The sequence below is a fragment of the Leptosomus discolor genome, chromosome 14 (assembly GCF_034619465.1).
Source record: "Leptosomus discolor isolate bLepDis1 chromosome 14, bLepDis1.hap2, whole genome shotgun sequence".
NCBI lineage: Eukaryota > Metazoa > Chordata > Aves > Leptosomiformes > Leptosomidae > Leptosomus > Leptosomus discolor.
This window is the reverse complement of record NC_141404.1, coordinates 16221043-16238241: the sequence shown is the minus strand read 5'-3', so window position 1 is coordinate 16238241 and position 17199 is coordinate 16221043. Positions and strand designations below refer to the sequence as shown.

At 49.5% G+C, this 17199-nt stretch overlaps 1 protein-coding gene across 1 annotated transcript; it reads left to right on the top strand.

The window, feature by feature from the left end:
- The first annotated feature begins 4010 nt into the window (after nt 1-4010).
- On the top strand, nt 4011-15995 carry ANKS3 (ankyrin repeat and sterile alpha motif domain containing 3). Its single transcript, XM_009950797.2, has 17 exons — nt 4011-4042; nt 4187-4362; nt 4705-4903; nt 5123-5244; nt 5961-6042; nt 6709-6844; nt 7155-7313; nt 8383-8508; nt 9430-9545; nt 10453-10620; nt 11141-11265; nt 11532-11673; nt 12281-12453; nt 13634-13749; nt 14637-14720; nt 15218-15312; nt 15545-15995. The coding sequence occupies exons 2-16, from the start codon at nt 4193-4195 to the stop codon at nt 15298-15300; spliced, it is 2001 nt and encodes a 666-aa protein (XP_009949099.1). The 5' UTR covers nt 4011-4042; nt 4187-4192; the 3' UTR covers nt 15301-15312; nt 15545-15995.
- The last annotated feature ends 1204 nt before the right edge of the window (nt 15996-17199 follow it).

Sequence of the window (17199 nt, the reverse complement as noted above, 5' to 3'; positions counted from 1 at the left end):
CGGGCTCGGGTCCGCCCTGCCCACTAGAACCACCCGCCCTCCCGCGGAGCCCAAATCCCATTGGCTGACCTTCGCCCAGCCTCCTCAGAGCGGCACCTTGTATTGGCCCCGCTCCGCAGGGGGGCGGAGCATCCTTTTCCGCCGCGGAGGCTCTTGGGTTTTATAGTCTGGAGGACGAGCGCGGTGGAGGGTTCCCAGCGTTCCTTGCGCGGGCGGGGAGACTTCCGGTAGCGGGGCTCATCGTGTGGGCAGGTGAGTGGGTGGCGGGGCCGGGCCGGGTCGGGCTGGTGGCTGCTCTCCGGTGACGGTGGGGAGGGTCTGCTTGGGTGCAGCCGCTTATGGGGCCGCCCCCAGGCTGTTGCCGGGCCCATGGCCGCAGTGATTCCAGTCCGCTGCCGGAGGTCAACCGGCCCCATGGCGGGGTAGGCCGGGGGACCCCAGCGGCGCGGCCGTGCCGCTAGGGTGCCCCGGCCTGCCCCGGCCTACCCCGCCATGGGGCCGAGACCAAGGGCCTCGGGGGACCTGTGTTCCGGTGAAGTGTAGGGATAACGTGCCTAGAAGCCGTTTTTCCATTGAGACTTTTTCTAACAGTCATGTCGTTACCTGCCTGACAGCTACAACCGGGCTTGCTCCTCTTCAGGCGCTTTGCTGTGCGACTCCAGCCTGCCCGGCTCTGAGGCCGAGGGCTGTGGTGTCTGGCTGCCTTGGAGTACTGCGTCGTCTGGCATAGCCTGTGTCCTGAGAAACGTGTTGCTTAATGTGGCTGTTGAAATGCTTTTATGCCTCTTATCTTGTCGTTTTGGAGCTTTAACCTGTCCGAGAGTGCCAGGCTTCTGGTGCGGATGAAGAGCTTGATGTCTTTTCCACAGGCACGTGAAGGATTGAACCTAGGTGTTGTGGGTCCTCAGCTGGAGCTCATGCACAGGAATGCTTGCCCTCACACACACCTATCCTGTGAAAACTGAGGCAGTTCCTCCAGCTGTAATGTGTGCCTGGTTTTGGTCAGCCAGCAGACAACAGTAGCGTGAAGATGAGGTGTTCTGGCTCTGGGGGCACTTGTGACTGAACTGGTAACTACTTGTAGCTATGCAAGCATGTAACAAGGCTGTTTGTTTTCTCCAATAGTTTGTGGCTGATTTTGGTAGAGATAGATCTAAGTCAGGTGCGGAAGTGAAGCGTGTCATCAGCTTGATGGCTCAGTTGGAAATTCCAACAACCTCCGTATTTGTGCTGTCCTGGGTCTCATGTGTCTTTGGGGACAGAAGGACCTGCGTGGCTGTTACCTGTGCTTGTGGATGAGGATGTGAGAGAATGAATTTAGCAGAGCCAGTGCAGTTTAACAGTGCCTGATGACTGGTGATTAATGAGCAGTGTTGGATTTGTTCTGTGTTGGGGACTAGTTGCCTCAGTTGCTTCTCAAACTGCCTCCCATTTATTTTAGTGTGGCTCTCCTGCCACACTTTCCTCTGCTGTCACTTGTTCCTTAGGTTTATCCTCCAAAATGGTACACGAAGATACTTTTTGCTGCAGTTTTCTTACTAAGTTTTTAAGGTATATTTCTTTCTTCTGCCTTCTGGTTTTCTTATCAGTTCAGACAGCAAACTCTGAATCCAGGACAGCGTGGTGTTTGCTGCCTGCTCTGAGTGTCCACACTGGAGAGTTCTGATCCTGATAAATAGCTAGGTGTTGATGTAGTGAATATAATAACAACAGTCTCATGGGGCTGAGGAAGGTCTCTAACAAATGTTAACTTAATTGCTTAGCACTAAAGCAAGAGAACAGCCTGTAATTATTCAGGACATCTTTGTCTAACTTATTCTTAGCAACTGAATCTTGCTGGTAATCCATTGTGGTACTCTTGGTTTTACTTTTAAGAGGATTTTTGGGGTCTTTAACCAAAATCTTCCATGCTACAACTTAGGCTTGTTATGCCCTGTCGTCTTCTCTGTGGCTACAAGGAAGAGGTTATTTCTGTTGTCCTCTCTGCAGCAACCATTTCTGTATGTGAAGGCCCCTCCAGGCATCTCCTCTTTAGACCAGACAACCCTGATTTCATTTCACCTAGTCTTTTCATTTCAGTCCTTAGGGCTCTGATCATGTTTATTGTTTTCTTCTGGATTCTTTTCAACTGTTCTCTGTATTTTCTCATGTTCTGATTCAGGCTGGGGTGAAATCTCAGAGTTAAAAAACCAAAACCAAACAAGATGTAGGCAGTTAGAGCACAGTGCAGGTGGTAGGAAGGGAGCTGAGTCTTGAAGATTGTGGAGTCAAACATAACCTGTCAATGTCAGTATTGCCCTGTTGCCAAAGCTGTGTTGGTAACTAGTACCTGGTATGGGGTGATTCCGATGAAGACCAAATATCTGTGTATTTTATAGTTAGTGTGTCCAATTAACAAGGAGGTCTGCAGAGAGGACAGGGAGTTTTGCTTTCATCTGAATATGCTTCTATGAACTGTCCTGGATTTTACCTCCTTTAACTATGAATGTGCCCTTTTGCCTTCCAGGAGTAGCTTTAATCTGTTGCAGTGAGAAACACTCCTACTTTTCTGCCTTAGATCTACTTAAATCCACTTATGTCTCCTTGTGTCTTGATTGTGAGGTGTTCAGGACTTTTCATTTGTGTCCTGCCCTGTATGTTCTTGCCTTTGGCCTCTGGGCTACTGGTGTAATACAAATTGCTGCTATTAAGTAAAATAGGTGCTTTTGGAGATACCTTAAAGGAATGCTTTATTACCAGCACATGCTGATTATCCATTAGAATGGATGGTGCTTTTGTAATCTTAACTGAAGGAGTGGAAAGAAAGCAAGGTGTGGGAGAAAGGATCCAGCTGGGGAGTGACGAGGTAGGAATTAAAGGTGTTTTGCTTGTGTTATAAGAAAAGGGGCTGGTGCTGGCAAGACAAAGACTCCCAGTTCTGTAGAAAATATAAGTATGGTTTTGAGGCGTAACAGCTGAGGCAATCTAAAGAGCAATGGCTGCTCTAAAGCATGTTCCTGCTCTCTTATTCTTCACTAATGCCAAATTTGCCATTTGCATGACCCCAGAATGGATCTGTCTGAGGAATGAAACTCACAGGAAATTACCAGGAAAAACAAAGAATACTTTGTTGGCTTAGCTGCCCAGTGGAACAGGTAGTGGGACCAGGCAAAGCTCCGAAGTGCTGTGTGGTGGGCGATGAGACTGTGGGAAGGGGGATGTGCTTCCCACTGGATTGACCTGGATGTAGCCTGAAACTGCAGCTGAAGAGCTCGGATGGTAGATGCAGCTTTTTATGAAGTGCCAAACAACACCACCCTCCCATGAGTGGTTGAAATGATCAATATGCAGTTGCTCCCTGAGGCTAGGGATGGGAAGTAAACCTTTCAGCCAGTCGTGGAATTATTAGCTTTGTAATTAGGTTACTGCCTGCAGGCCAGTAGACATGCTTGGGTAATGAATGGGCAGGTGCACTGCTGCTCCAAGTGTTTCAGCAATGCCCAAGATTCACAGAGATGGCACTGGGCTGCTTCTGAAGTGCTAAAACAATAAATGGTAGAAACAATCTGCTTACAACCTGACATGAAGTGTGCACCCTATTCGGGGGATATTAACTACTTTTGAGAGCAGTGGACAGTTGTCATTATTGATGACTATGTGTTTTATTATAGGATGGCCCTGCTTAAATTAAGACAGATGGAGAAAGACCAGGAACATCTGACACATGAATTCTTAATTCTCTCTCTGAATTATAAAACATGCAGACCAAGAATTACATCCTTTTGTATAACACTAAGCGTGCCGTCAGCACTTAAATAGGTGTTTAGTCTTCTCTTGACAAGGGTGTCCAAAGCTGCCTTAGGCATACTTTGATTAAAAGAGGAGGAAATAAAGCTGGTGCTTCTGGAGTATTAAGATGAGATTTGAAAGATGGTGTTTTAGCATGATTGCCTTTTTTCCAGTGTATTCAAATCCCAGAGTCCACTGCAGCAAGAGAGAGCTGCCAGCAAAAACTCCTCAGCAAGTCTTATTGCTTCAGGCTAAGGAGGCGATCAAAGTAGAGGTAAGAATTTGAAACGCTATACCTCAAGATGACCTCACCTTCTAACCCCTTGGCACCTCGGAGCTGTAGTGCCCACGGCTGATGCTCTGTTCTGTAGAAAATGGAGATCAGCAGCTAAAGTCCTGCTTTGCTTTGGTTACTCAGGGCGGGATGTCGGAGCTGAGTGATGAAGCCAGTGAGTCGGAGCTGCTGAGCCGCAGTCTGTCCATGTGGCACGGGGTCGGTCAGATGATCTGTCGGGAAGAGCTGGACGTTCCCCTGGACTTGCATACGGCCTCCTCCGTCGGCCAGTATGAAGTGGTGCAGGAGTGTATTCAGCGGTAAGGAGGGGCTGGGGAGGGCACAGATCTGTGGTTCCTTCCTGCCAGCGAGGGGGTTTCGCTGGCTGCCATCTAATGTTGCAGTGGTGGCACCTGGCTGGAAGTCCCAAAGAGTTCTTGGGCACAAAGTTTCAAGGGGCAGGTCTGCTGATAAAAATGACCTCTGTAGTGATTTGGTGGAAGCTGTGCTAGAGCTGGTAGGAATTCCCATGCAGGCTCCAATGCTAGGGTGTTTTTCAGTCATCTTTCAATACCATGATGGTAGCAGGAGGCTGCAGCAGCGTACTGTGATCTACAGCTCCAGGGTGGTAGTTCAGCTGAATTCTTTTCTCTGTTGTTTAGTGGAGATCTGGATTTAAATAAGAGGAATTGTGGTGGCTGGACTCCACTGATGTATGCCTCCTACATCGGCCACGACACCATTGTGCATCTGCTGCTGGAAGCAGGAGTGAATGTGAACATCCCAACACCAGAAGGGCAGACACCTCTCATGCTGGCCTCCAGCTGTGGAAATGAAAGTGTTGCTTACTTTCTTCTACAGGTGGGTATCCACAATAAATAGATAAAGCCACAGTACATGGTTTAATTGCAGAGGGTAGGGTTCTCCACCAGTTGCAACAGCAGCGTGCAAATTGAGTTCTGGTGTGAGTTCAGCTTCCCAACAGAGATTTAAACTCTTGGTATCCCAGCACAGGGGGGGCAGTGGATAAGAGACCCAGCAGAGAGGGTGCAGTAAAGAACACTCTCTGTTCTCTTGAAGCAAGGTGCAGAGCTGGAGATGAAGGATATTCATGGTTGGACTGCCTTGTTTCACTGCACCAGCGCCGGACATCAGCAGATGGTCAAGTTCTTACTGGACAACGGGGCAAACGCCAACTGCAAGTAAGGAGGCATTTGTCACTTCATTTCTCAAGAGAGACCTCACTTCAGATTTGAAAGCAGCAGTTGGCATGTGAACACACTCGCACACAGACAGGGAGAAGATGCCTGCTTTTGTCTCTCCTCCTGTACCTTGGGAAGTATGGCTCACCATTAGCTAATACAAGGACAGGTGACCTGCAGACTGAACAGTGAAGTCTGCCCATGTTGTCACTGTTTATTTAACCAAGATCAAGAGAAATTAGGTTTGCTGCTTGCTTACTTACGGGCCCTGAAATAAACAGGTGCAATGCCTGCTGAACTCAAGTGCACTTTACGAGTCTTTCTATTGAATTTTCTGTGTACGCGGAGTTCAGTTTGGTTTTTTTGAAGTGTGCAGTGCATTCCTGTGCCTTGCATATTGAATTGCCTGAGGTCAACAAGAGGTTCTTGCTTTGTTGGCTCCTGCAAAACTGATTTTGCCACTGAAAGACAGATCTGCAGCTAGAAGAGGAATCTGTTGCTGTGCAGCCAATAGAGTAACACTTACTGAATCTCCACTGGGAGTTTTACTGATTACTGAGATAGACCAGAGTGTGGTAGAACGGCCAATACATGGTAGAGTTTGTGATCAGCTGAGGGTCAAGGCTGGAGGTGCCATATTCTGGTATGGCAATGACTGCAGGATGTTTCAGCTTTGATTATCCCAGGCCATGTGTATGTGTCTGTTCTCTCTCTAGGGAGCCAGTGTATGGATATACGCCTCTGATGGAAGCAGCTGCTTCTGGCCATGAGATCATTGTTCAGTACCTTCTCAACCATGTAAGTGTCCAGACAGTTCTCTGTCAAGCTGAAAACCTTTGGTTCCAGCCCTCAAAGGAAGGACCACAAGTCTGCCACCAGACTTCTCAGTGTTATGTTTGATCCTTGATGGCAGTCACCTCTGAAGTCCTAGACTTCTAGGACTGTTACCAAAGTATCAGCTTTCTGAAGGCTAGTACTCTGACCTTTACAATGGCCTTGCACGAATAGGAGTGAGGTTTAACTGAATAACAACTGAATTAGAAAACAGCTAAAGTGGTAATCTTGATATTGTGTTTACAGACTTGCATGCTTGGGCTAGTGGGCATCTTCTGCCTCCAAAAGCTGATGAGTGTGCATGTCTTCTAATGTTAAGCAATTTGGTTTTAATATCCCATTAAAGCTTACTTCCAGAAGGAGGCAGCAATGCAAAACATTTTTTCAGATCAAACAAACTGGTTCCCTGTGGCAATGCACAAGAGCCACAGTACCCGGGCTGCTTGGCATTCGGGAGCTGGGGAGACTGAGGGTAACTAGAACGGCAGTGAGATGTTAGTGGAATTTGAGCTGCCTATCAAAGGTGAGCCTGTATTTCTGGTGGAGAAACTAAGACAATTCTTCAGATGCTTTGAATTTTTGTATATAGTGCCCTCTATGTACATTTTGAATATGTATTTTTTTCTGTAGGGAGTGAAGGCAAATGTCAGAGATAACACTGGAGCCACAGCACGGACATTGGCCATGAAGTATGGACATACGAAGATTGTGGGGCTGATAGATTTGCATGCAGCCCCAGTGCCCAAGGTCTTCTGCAGGGGTCCAGGTAACAGAGGTGTTTTTAGCTTGTTCAGTTTAAGATAGAACCTGAAGAGTGGTGTTTGAGACTTTGAAAGTATGTTACTGTGTGTATGGGGTAGTACTAGCTGGTCTGTCCTGGAAACGCCAGCATTTCTGAGGATGGAAGAGGCAGGGGTCCAACATTTTTTTTGTCTTCTGGCCCTTTTCTGACCTAGTTAAACTGTTTCACCCTCCCTCTTAACATTTCCTTTTTTCTTTCTTACTTACAGGACCAGTAGCAAATAAAGTAGGTAAATGAATTACTATGCTGCTAACAGTCTGTGTTTGAACTACAGGAAAATATGAAGAGCTGAGTTCGTCAGATGAATCATGTTCTGCTCCTCAGAGACAGAGACCTGTTCGTAGGACCAAGGGTCCCAGCATCCATGATGGGCCTCAGGCTTTGGCAAAGATAACAGCAGTTGGAATCGGGGGAAAGAAGCACTCTTGCTATGGTGAGAATAGTTAGTGGCCTAATTGAGAGTGCTTTGAGGTCTCAAATGCCTTGCAGTGTTTCTGTGCCAACGACTTTTTACTCTTAATTTGGGATTCATGTGTGGTTTCTACAGAAACAAGGATAGTGAACACCATCATACAGGGCTATCCAGGGTCTGGTTTAAAAAGAGAACCCCTTGAACTCTTTTTGTCAGGGCTGAATACTGATGAGTGGAACACTTCTATGGAACAAACATGGCTCTTGCCTCGATTACTGTTCCCCTGACTCTTGAGAATAGTCCAGCTTCCCTTCTTGAGGGAGGCTCAAAAGTTTGAGAACCCTTCTCAAGCTGATGACAGAGGAAGCTGTCACACAGGCCAAGAAATCATTGATTGTGAAAGTGAACTCCCTGCTCCTAGATCAGTTTTGTCTTCCCCAACGCTTGAAATACTACAGAAAATGAGATGACAAAACCTTTTGCCATAGGCCAAGAGAAGGATGATCCCAGTTCAGACATCAACCCCTGGATGCCGTAGTAGGAGTTTTGTTTCCTTGTGTGGGTCACAGCCACAGGTATTTCTCAGGCCCATTACCTAGTTGTCTAGAATAACCAGGAATAAGGACTTTAAAGCCTGTTCAGAGTTCGGTTCATTCTCTTAATACAGATGTGTTATCCCATGAGCAGTGGCTGTATCAAAACGATACTGTCAGCTTCTTAAATGACAGTGGGATGCTGCTAGTGTGTTAACACAGATGCAGGTGGGTTGGTTTGACAGGGTGTACTTGGCTGGGGATGGGACATATCTGCTTGAGAGAGCAAGGTGCCAGCTGGTTTTCCCCTTTGATAGTTTGGGTATAAAGAGGATTCAGGAGCCACCTGAATCAAGTGCAGCTGATGTGTGTTTGTGTGAGGGAGGGTGTAGGCATATGTGTTTCTCTGTTTTTCTCTGTGCTTTTCAGGATGAAACCTGCTGGTTGAAAAGATGGTCTCTTGATTATTTTCAAATCCCTGAGTGGTTGCTTTCCCTGCTGGAGCCTCCTTGATAACTGGCATCCTAATCTTTGTTCTCCCTTCCTCTCTCACACAGAGCAGGTCCCTCCTCAGGGCTATGTTACCTTCAGTGATGATGGCAGCTGTGAAGCAGACAATATCCGGAACCGGGATGTTACGTCTCCAATTAATGAGCAGGATGTGGAGAGCAGCAGCAGCAGAGGTAAGTCACTGTCCCAGAAAATAGTCTGGCTTGCAGTGCACACCTGGATGTGAGACCAACCCCTTGGCTTGCGTGTTCCTTTCCCACTAAGATGTTAAGGATTGGAGTATCTTATGAGGAAAGGCTGAGTGGGATGGTTTAGCCTACAGAAGAGATAGTTCAAGTGGGGATCTCATCAATTTGTATAAATCTGAAGGGAGGGTGTAAAGAAGACGGAGCAAGGCTGTTTTCGGTTGTCCAGTGAAGGACAAGAGGCAATGGCTGCAAACTGAAAGACAGGAGGCTCCCTCTGAACATAAGGAAATGTTTTGCCTTTTTTTTTTTTTTCCCCCCACTGTGAGGGTGACCACATAGTGGAGTAGGATGTCAGAGAGGTTGTGGAGTCTCCATCCTTGGAGATACTCATGGACATGGTCCTGGGCAACCTGCTGTAGGTGACCCTGTTTGAGCAGGGGTTTGGACAAAGTGACCTTCAGAGGTGCCTTCAACCTCATGGTTCTGATTCAGTGAAGCAGCACGAAGGAAGGGTCTGTGGGCAGTTCCTGCTTTAATAAAGGATGATGTGGTGCTGCATTGGCTCTGGACTCAAAGGCCCTTCCTGAACTTTAACAGGAGTGCAGGCTTGGTACTAATAACCTGCTTTTCCACCCCATAACCAAGAGCCTCACAAACACACACTCTCAGCCTTCCTGTTCTCCGTGGTACTAAACACTTGGAGAAAGATTAGTGCCTGGGATCAGACACAGGCTATTTCTGTCTGTGAATCATCTTGTCATGAGTGCTGCATATGAAGCCTTGGTCTAGGTTTCTCCTTCTTACACCTCCAGCAGGTTTTGCTGGTAACTGTGTAGCAAAACCAGCGCTGAGCATAAGGAAGTTGAACCTCAGCCCTCTTTTTTGTTTTTTCATATTCCTTTCCAGAGGATAATGTATTCTTCACCAACAACTTAGCAACCATCAGGAGCAGCAGTAGCAGCAGTGAATGCCTGACCAAAGCCCCGGGAGTCAGCAGTGAAGGCTCCTTGGAAAGCAACGAGGTAGGGGTTTTAATTTTCCATTCTCTGCCCTCAGCTTGGCTAGTGCTGTCACCCTTCCACAGCCTGCTAGGACTCTACCTCCACAGGAGGCTGCAGTACCAGGCTGGGTGAGGAAAGGTAGGGACAAGAAAACAGAGGGACAGATGTGAAAACAGGGACAGGAAAACCAATTTCCATATTTGAAGGTTATGGATTGATTTCCAGCTAGCAGCCAACTCTCAGAGCACATTCACTCTAGAGTAGGTTGTTGATGGCCAACCAGTAATTTTTAAGTTCTCTTCAGCTTCTGAACTCTTTGCAAACTTCTAGCTAGATGGTGGTGAAGAAAGGATGTGACTTGCTAGAGCTGGGTCAGTCCTTGGGCTTGGCGAGGTAGCAGGCAGCATGGTAAGGTTTAGAACAGCACAGCGGTGCTGTACTGGTATTTCTGAAGTGCAGAAAGGGGAGGAGGTTGGAGATTATGCCATGGTTTGAGTCGCAGCTTGCATGGTTCAGGGTGTAGCTCTGTGGGGCTGATGTACAGAAGGGTGATGTAGCTGAACCTGAGCAAAAGTCTGTATTTTGAGGAGCTTCTCACAGGTAGAATCTCAGTGCATTGTATTGGTTCAGGGAGGATTCAGCGTTGCTCTTTGCTCTGGCATGTTGCTTCCTAAGCTAGGACTGCCAGAGCCTGATACCATCCCATGGTACCAAGCTGCCATCTAGGGAGTGACTTGACTCTGCCCTTCCTAATAAGGGCTTTGTTAGTCTCTGTTGCCTGGGTTTGTGGACCACTGCCTGGATTTAGAGCTGGGGACCTGAAGGAGTCTGCACTTGTTAGCTGTAGTGATCCTGACATTGTTGTAATCATCATCCCTGACCTTTACATTTTGTGTGACTTGTTTGTTTGTTTTTCTTTCTTTTTCAGGATTCTGACCATGCCAACAGTCCCCCTAGTCGGAAACAAGCCAAGAGCTTCAAGGTCAAGAACCGCTACAGCAACAGTGATAGCCAGTGGACCCACTGCCCAGGGAAAGCTGGGGGCTCTAGTCAGCACCTAATCCTTCCTGAGCCCCCTGCCTATACAGGGCCCCAGGTAATGACACATGGCAAGTTGTCTCTGAAGTAATTCAGACTGTCTCTGTATCAAGAGTGCGAGCTTTTTCTAAGGTTGCCTAAGCTGCTTTTCTTGGCTTTCTCAGATAAAAGGAAAGTTGTCACCAAAACACCTTTGATTCCAAACCTCTGCCCAAACTTAAATGCTTGGGAAACAGCAATTTCTCATGCTTAAGTGTTGCTGTTGCTTGGAGGGGTATTCTAGACCCCTCAGGCCTGTGGGTGTGCTACCAAACACAGCTGTGGTGTGGGCTAGGGTAGGTGTTGGTGTGTCTGTCTTCTCTGCATTCGTTACAAGAGGCAACAGCTACAGCAGATAGGCTAGTCCATTTGTGTTGTCTGACTGGGGAGAAGGGCAGTTAACCAGGGGGAGTCACGGTTGCTGCTAGAACTCAGGAAGGCCTAACAGCACCATGAGGAAGCAGATGTTTATGACTAAGAGGAATGGTAATGCTTTTGTTTGTGAGGATATGAATAAGTTTGTTTCGGATGGGCTGCAGGACCTGGCAACGTTCCTTGACCAGATTGGGTGCCTGAAGTATCTGCAAGTGTTTGAGGAGCAAGATGTTGACCTCCGGATCTTCCTGACCCTCACAGAGAGTGATCTGAAGGAAATCGGCATCACGTGAGTGTCTGTGACAGTTATCATCTTTCCCCTTACAAGCCGTGCACATAGCCTGGTCAGGAGAGTTTAGCTAGTGAGTGTGTTTCTGTTCTGGCTGTCTTGCACACAATTTTGGTATCCCCTAGTTCTTGGCTGTAACAGGCTCCTGTTTTTAGAGGTGCCTTGGAGGAACCAGGACACTGCAGAAGTCCTTGTGGCATCCCACTGGGCCTAGGGACAGATGGGGCTGTGTTTGGTCCCTGACAGTTTGCCCTTCTCCCCACCAGTCTGTTTGGGCCGAAGAGGAAGATGACCTCCGCCATTGCCCGATGGCACAGCAATGCTCGGCCGCCCAGCGATGCCCTGGAGCTGGCCTATGCGGATCGGCTGGAGGCGGAGATGCAGGAGCTGGCCATTCAGCTGCACAAGGTAAGAAGTCTGCCATGAGCTGCTCAGTGGCTTACCACACTGCCATAAGCAATGGGTAGCATATTTTTATGTTGTGCCTCTAATGGCCTGGGATAAAGGAAAAGGCATAAGCTTCACACGCTTTCCTTGACACACTTGGTGTCAATTAGTTGGGCAACAGCGTAAGTGCAGCTTATCCACTCCTCATCCTCTGTGCTCCATGCTTGTGAAGCCTTTATGCCTGTTTCCCATCTACCCGAGAACTAAAAGGGCAGGTGAACTGAATACCTGCTCTTTTCCAGTAGTGTCACTTTTATGCTGAAGTCGCGTAGCCATTAGCGAACAGACTTGTGTTGATTTGGGCAATTTGACCTACTGAGTATCTTTGCAAATAGAGAGGAAGGGGGAATTTTAACTGTGGGGCTGGTCTTGGTGTGGAGAGAAACTGTGTTCAGTGTACAAGCCTTATGCAGCTTCCTTTCCCACTGGGTTGGGCGCGCTTTTGCAGAAGCCCTCTGGCTGCCGAAGCCATTAAAATAGCAGGGGCTCCAGGGATGTGTCAGAGCAGGCACGTGTGACAGTGGTGTATGGTACTCCCAGCCTAATCCTCCATTCTGCCCCGCTCTAGAGGTGTGAAGAGGTGGAGGTGATGAAGGGCCAGGTGTGCCAGGAGCAGAAGCTGCGTGCAGTGGCTGAGAGCTGTTTGATGGAGCGGGATGAGACCTGGAATGCAATCCAGTGTCAGCTCAGAGAGGTTCAGGCCATCACCAAGGATGCTGGAGTCCTGCTGGATCAGATCAAGTAAGTCATTCCCAGGAAATGGCACTGAGGCTACTTGGAAATGGGATTTGGGCTGTGGTTGTATTGGCAGTCTTACAGTTGATGCTTAGGGTAGGGCAGGAGAGCTCACCAGGCATCTGAACCTGTTTTGGATCCTGCCTGGAAACGTGGAAAGCCACAGCCTCACGAGCAGATGTGAGGCCTTACTCGGGTGCATGAGCTGTAAATGACCTGACTTTTTCGAGGTGCTGGGTGCTCTTTTGGCAACTAGAAGGAATCAAAAGGCGAAGTGCTTTGTGCTTATGTGAGACCCAGTGACCAGGGTATGACTGAGTGATTGGCTGAATGTAGGAAGGAGTTTCTAATTTCCAAACTTGCAGTGTCTTGCCCTGGCTAGTGAAAAATACTTCTTGCAACTCTTGTCACCTCGCAGAAAAACCCGCCCAGTTCATTCACACCCTGCCTCTGAGTTCTGTCTTCCCCCACCTCCTAATAGACCTTTTGTTACCTTTGTGGTGCTCTTCTCCCTGCCCCCGTTGAGCTCCTGACATGGGCCCTGTTTTGTCCACTGGTAGAACAGACGTGTTCTTGAAGGTGGCATTAAACCTACTGCTTGCAGATCCTAGCCCAGCAGGGAACGGTGTCTGCTCGCTACAAAGCCAGGGTGAACTGGGACTGGCTTTGAGAAGGATAGCAGAGCAATATTCCCAGCTGAGGAGCTGAGGCTGCCTGGTAGAAGGGCCCTGCCATGCACTGTTTGAGCTGAGGGTGTGATGATGATAGCCAGAGAACTTTGTGTGCCTCTCTTGCTTTAACCTGATGCCTGTCCCAGGGTGGCTTCACTTGCCCACTAGAAACCTTGGATCAGGCTTGATTCTCGTGTAAACCAGGCACAGCCCCTGGCTTGGGCTTTCTCCTGCTCACCCCGCCCCCTCCTTCTCTTCTCCCCCCGCAGCTCCTCTGTGGACAGGGGCAGAGATTGCTGTGGAGATGGGGCACAGTGGAGAGCGCCCTGAGCTTTGGCTGGGGCACGTCTTCCTCTTCCTGGGAAGGAACAAGGAGCAGTTTGTAACCCAGGGCGTTAGATGCGCTCCCTCGGCACCCCAAGCAGGTACTGGCAGGATGTAGGAGTGCACAGACTGGCATGTTGTTCCAAGAAGTGTCCCTGTGCACCTCTGATGGGCTCTGTCTTGTTTGGCAGATCCTGTCAAGCAGAGCTGTCCTCCCGGCTCACCCAAGGGCAGGCGGTCGGCAGAGTGCTGGACACAAAGGGGCAGCTGGGACCCGGTGAGAGCCGGCGGCCTGGAGAGCGTCCGGGTGAGGAAGAGCTTATCCCACTACCCGGGGGCAAGGGGTGGGTGAACAGCAGGGCACCGCTGAGCAAGCCATGGGCTTGTCTTTTATTGCTGAAAGGCTGAAGTTAGAAGTGATTTGGAGATGGATGAGCAGCCAAACCCTTAAACTTAATGTAAAGATTCTTGCTGGGGGAAAGCATTTAAAGCACTTGGGGCGTTTGGACTCTAACTGCAGCAGCGTTTCTCAGCAACTTTTGACTCTTAGCGAGGGGAAGTTTGGGGGTCTGGCAGGTGTTTGCGGCTAAAAATGCAAAGCTGTAGCCCAGGCACCCAGTGGCAGCCCTGCTTGACGGGCCTGTGGCTTCCCCTTCCTGCGCTGCAGCGTGTGGGCGCCTCGGGTGTGTTACCACACCGTGCACTCGAGCGGGGTCTGAATCGGAAATGGTGGTTGGGGTCTGACCCAGTCTGGGGGATTGTGCTGTTTGGGCCCTGGGGCAAACTGCTGTATGCGGCTGAGCGGGCTGGGCCCACAGCTCCTTACCCCAAGGGTCAGCAAATGATCCTGCCGCCCATGATGCACTGCCGGAGATGTGCTCTGTGCTGCTTCTGTTTTAAAAGTGAGACAAGGAGAGATCCTGTTGATTTCTGTCTGCTGCACTTAATCTCTTTGAGATTTCTATTAATATATGACCCAGCCAGTGTAAAAATAAATACATAAATTCTTAAATGGCAGAATTGCCAGAAAAAACCCTGAGTTTGTCACAGGCAATTCCTTTTCTCTTCCCATGTGACTCAGAACCCTTCACTAGAGCTGCTTTGGGTGTGGATGCTTCACAGCAGCACCAAACCCTTGTCTCTGCGCTGTCACAAAGAGCATGCAGATTGATTAAATGTTCCTCTTTCTTGCAGTGCTGGAAGGATGGCCACCTTCCTTGAAGTCTCTAAGTTTGCCTGAGCTGTCAGCTGTCCTAGAGGAGTGTGTGGGAGAAATGGGTAAGGTGGGGGGGAGGACTGTGGGCACATGAAGTGACTGTTGTGCCGGAGAGGAGGCATGGCTGGGCAGATTTTTGATGATTTAGCAGTGGTAGGTTGGAGGGACCTAATGATCCCCCTCACTCAGGGAAGTCTCCAGGCTTTAAAGTTGGCCCTGGCATTTTCTTGCACTTACTGTCACTGCAGATCTTGGGCTCTACCTCATTCTTTGCTGACAGAGAACTCTCCAGGCTGAGAGGAGGGGGCGTATGTCCCCCTGCATCTCCTGCTCAGTGGTCGGAGCTGCTTGTGAAGTGGTTCCCAAAGCCTGTGTCCTGGTTTCCTGATGACAGCAACTTGTCCCAGCAACAGGCAGTGAGAGAGAGAGACACTCCTGGGTTTGGGGCACTGGAAGCTGCAGGGAGAAGGCAGTGGCTGAATGCAGCCTGCGGCCTGTTCTTTACTGCTTGCTGGCCTGCTCCTAACACGGATTTTTTTTCCTTTTGGATTGTCCTCAGGAAAAGCTCTGCAGACTGTGACTCAAAACCTCCAAAGGCTCCAAGCCCCAGGGCAGAGCGGGCAGAGCTGGCTAGAGCCATAACGAAGCAGGAGGGTGAGTGGGAACCAATGACAGTCACAGAGGGCTGTGGCATTGAGGGGGACATTGTTCCTCGCAGCCGGTAACAGCCCTTTGCTGCGTGTGCCCAGTCCATGCTCATAGCCTGCACGGTGAGGTGGGCTTGAGTCCTTCCAGTTTGTTTTTCCCTTTGGAAAATCCTTAGTCCCCTTGTCTCTCTTTCCCACTGAAAGGCTGACTGTCCTTTTTTTGCTCCTGGTGGCTGTAGGAATACTGACGTCGGGTGACTGTTCCACCCGGAAGCTGAGTGTGCTTGGGAGAATGAGCGCGAGGGCCGCGCTGGCAGCGCCGCAGCTCTGCCGAGAGTGCCACAGCAGCTGGGAGACGGGTGGAAGAAGGTCTTCAGCCATCAGAGCATGCCTGGGAGAATGAGGGACAGCAGAAGGTGACAACCCAGCAGCTCTTTGGGCCTGATTGTTGCCTGGGTTCCCAGGATCGCTGCTGTTCATCCCAAAAGGTTAGCTTAAGAGGAGAAGCACTGAGCCCGGAAGTTTTATCTACCTTAAGCTTCCTGCAGTCATTGTCATTCAGGTCTGTGTGGTGTTAGAAAGTTGACAGTTACCCACAGCAATTAATTCCTTATCCTTTTCTGCATCCCGTCCTCCCCAAGGCCTCTGGCACTTGCCCTGGCTCCTTCTATGCCACATGGGTGGGCACAGACCCAGGAAATGGATCTGGGGCAGTAAGGCAGGCAGGTTTGTTGTGGATGGGTAAAGTGAGTAGAGTTTGTAATGTTTGGCTCACTGAGCTGCAGGGAAGCTCATGCAGCCCTAGGCTCTAGCTGGAATGTCTGCTGCACTGCTCTCCTGGGTCTCTGCTTCAAAGCCTTTCCCTCCAACCAGCCTGCCCTGGAGCAGTTCAGATTCTTTCCTTCCTTAGTGGTTGTTCGTGGTCATGTTATTCAATCCCAAAGAACTCACTTTTGTGGCAAATGCTGATGGCGGAGACTCTGGTTTGGTTTGTCAGTGCCAAGATCCCAATGCTGACAGTGGTTGCAAGGCAGATGTTCCCCTGGAAGAACATGAGAGAGAACGAAGAGCTTGAGACTGAGTCTCCTGGGCCTCTGCAAGCTGCAGAGTGCCCAGGCAAGCAGAACAAGAACTGAGGGATAGATCTCTCCCACATGGGAGATGGGCAAAAGAAATCACATCCCAGATGCAGCTGTGGTGCGAAGCTTTGGTCCTCAACCACTGCCTGCCTTTGATTTCCAGGCTTTGGTGTTTGGAAATAGTTCTGCTGAGGCATTCTTGTGTCGGTGGTGTGGGCAATTTCAGAGGGCGGACCAGTGGTGGGGGAAGAGGCTGCTTCCCCCCAGAGAGAGACTACCCCATCTCCTGGAGCTGGGTGAGCAGCCACAAGGGCTCTGGTGGTGGTGATGTTGGTGTAAAATGGTTTCCAGTGACTGTTCCTGTGTATTGCTGAGTCTTGGGGGGGGGGGGACACACTAGAGACCTGAAGTCTGTGAGCATCCTTGATGAGTTTGGAGAAGTCTCTTTGGGAAGAGGAAGAAACTCTATGTTCCTTCTGAGTTTTGAACCTTGATCACAGATGCCAAAATAGAAAAATCTATTCTCACTCCATCCTTTGAGCTGGTCACCCCTTCTGATCAGCTGCCCAAGACCCTTCAGGCAGGCTTGAAAGCAGGTCTGCGTTTGATGACATCTAGTTTGACTGTCCCACTGTGTATCTGTCCTTCTGGGGGCAGTCTTGGGGCACCGAGGCAGGTATGTCCCACTCTGATGTGAACCTGCCCTGCTGGCAGCCTGTAGGTGTGCTCAGCTGTGGGGTGCTGCTTTCTGCTCGTGTTTAACCCTTCACGTGCCACACTGCTGCTTCACCTGTAGCAAACGGTGTGGGTGCACG

Coding starts and splice junctions, on each gene's coding strand:
- ANKS3 (XM_009950797.2), top strand. CDS start 4,193: ATGTCGGAGCTGAGTGATGAAGCCAGTGAGTCGGAGCTGCTGAGCCGC. Junction 13,750..14,636: donor GCGGCCTGGAGAGCGTCCGG/GTGAGGAAGAGC, acceptor TCTTTCTTGCAG/TGCTGGAAGGATGGCCACCT. Junction 14,721..15,217: donor GGAGTGTGTGGGAGAAATGG/GTAAGGTGGGGG, acceptor GATTGTCCTCAG/GAAAAGCTCTGCAGACTGTG.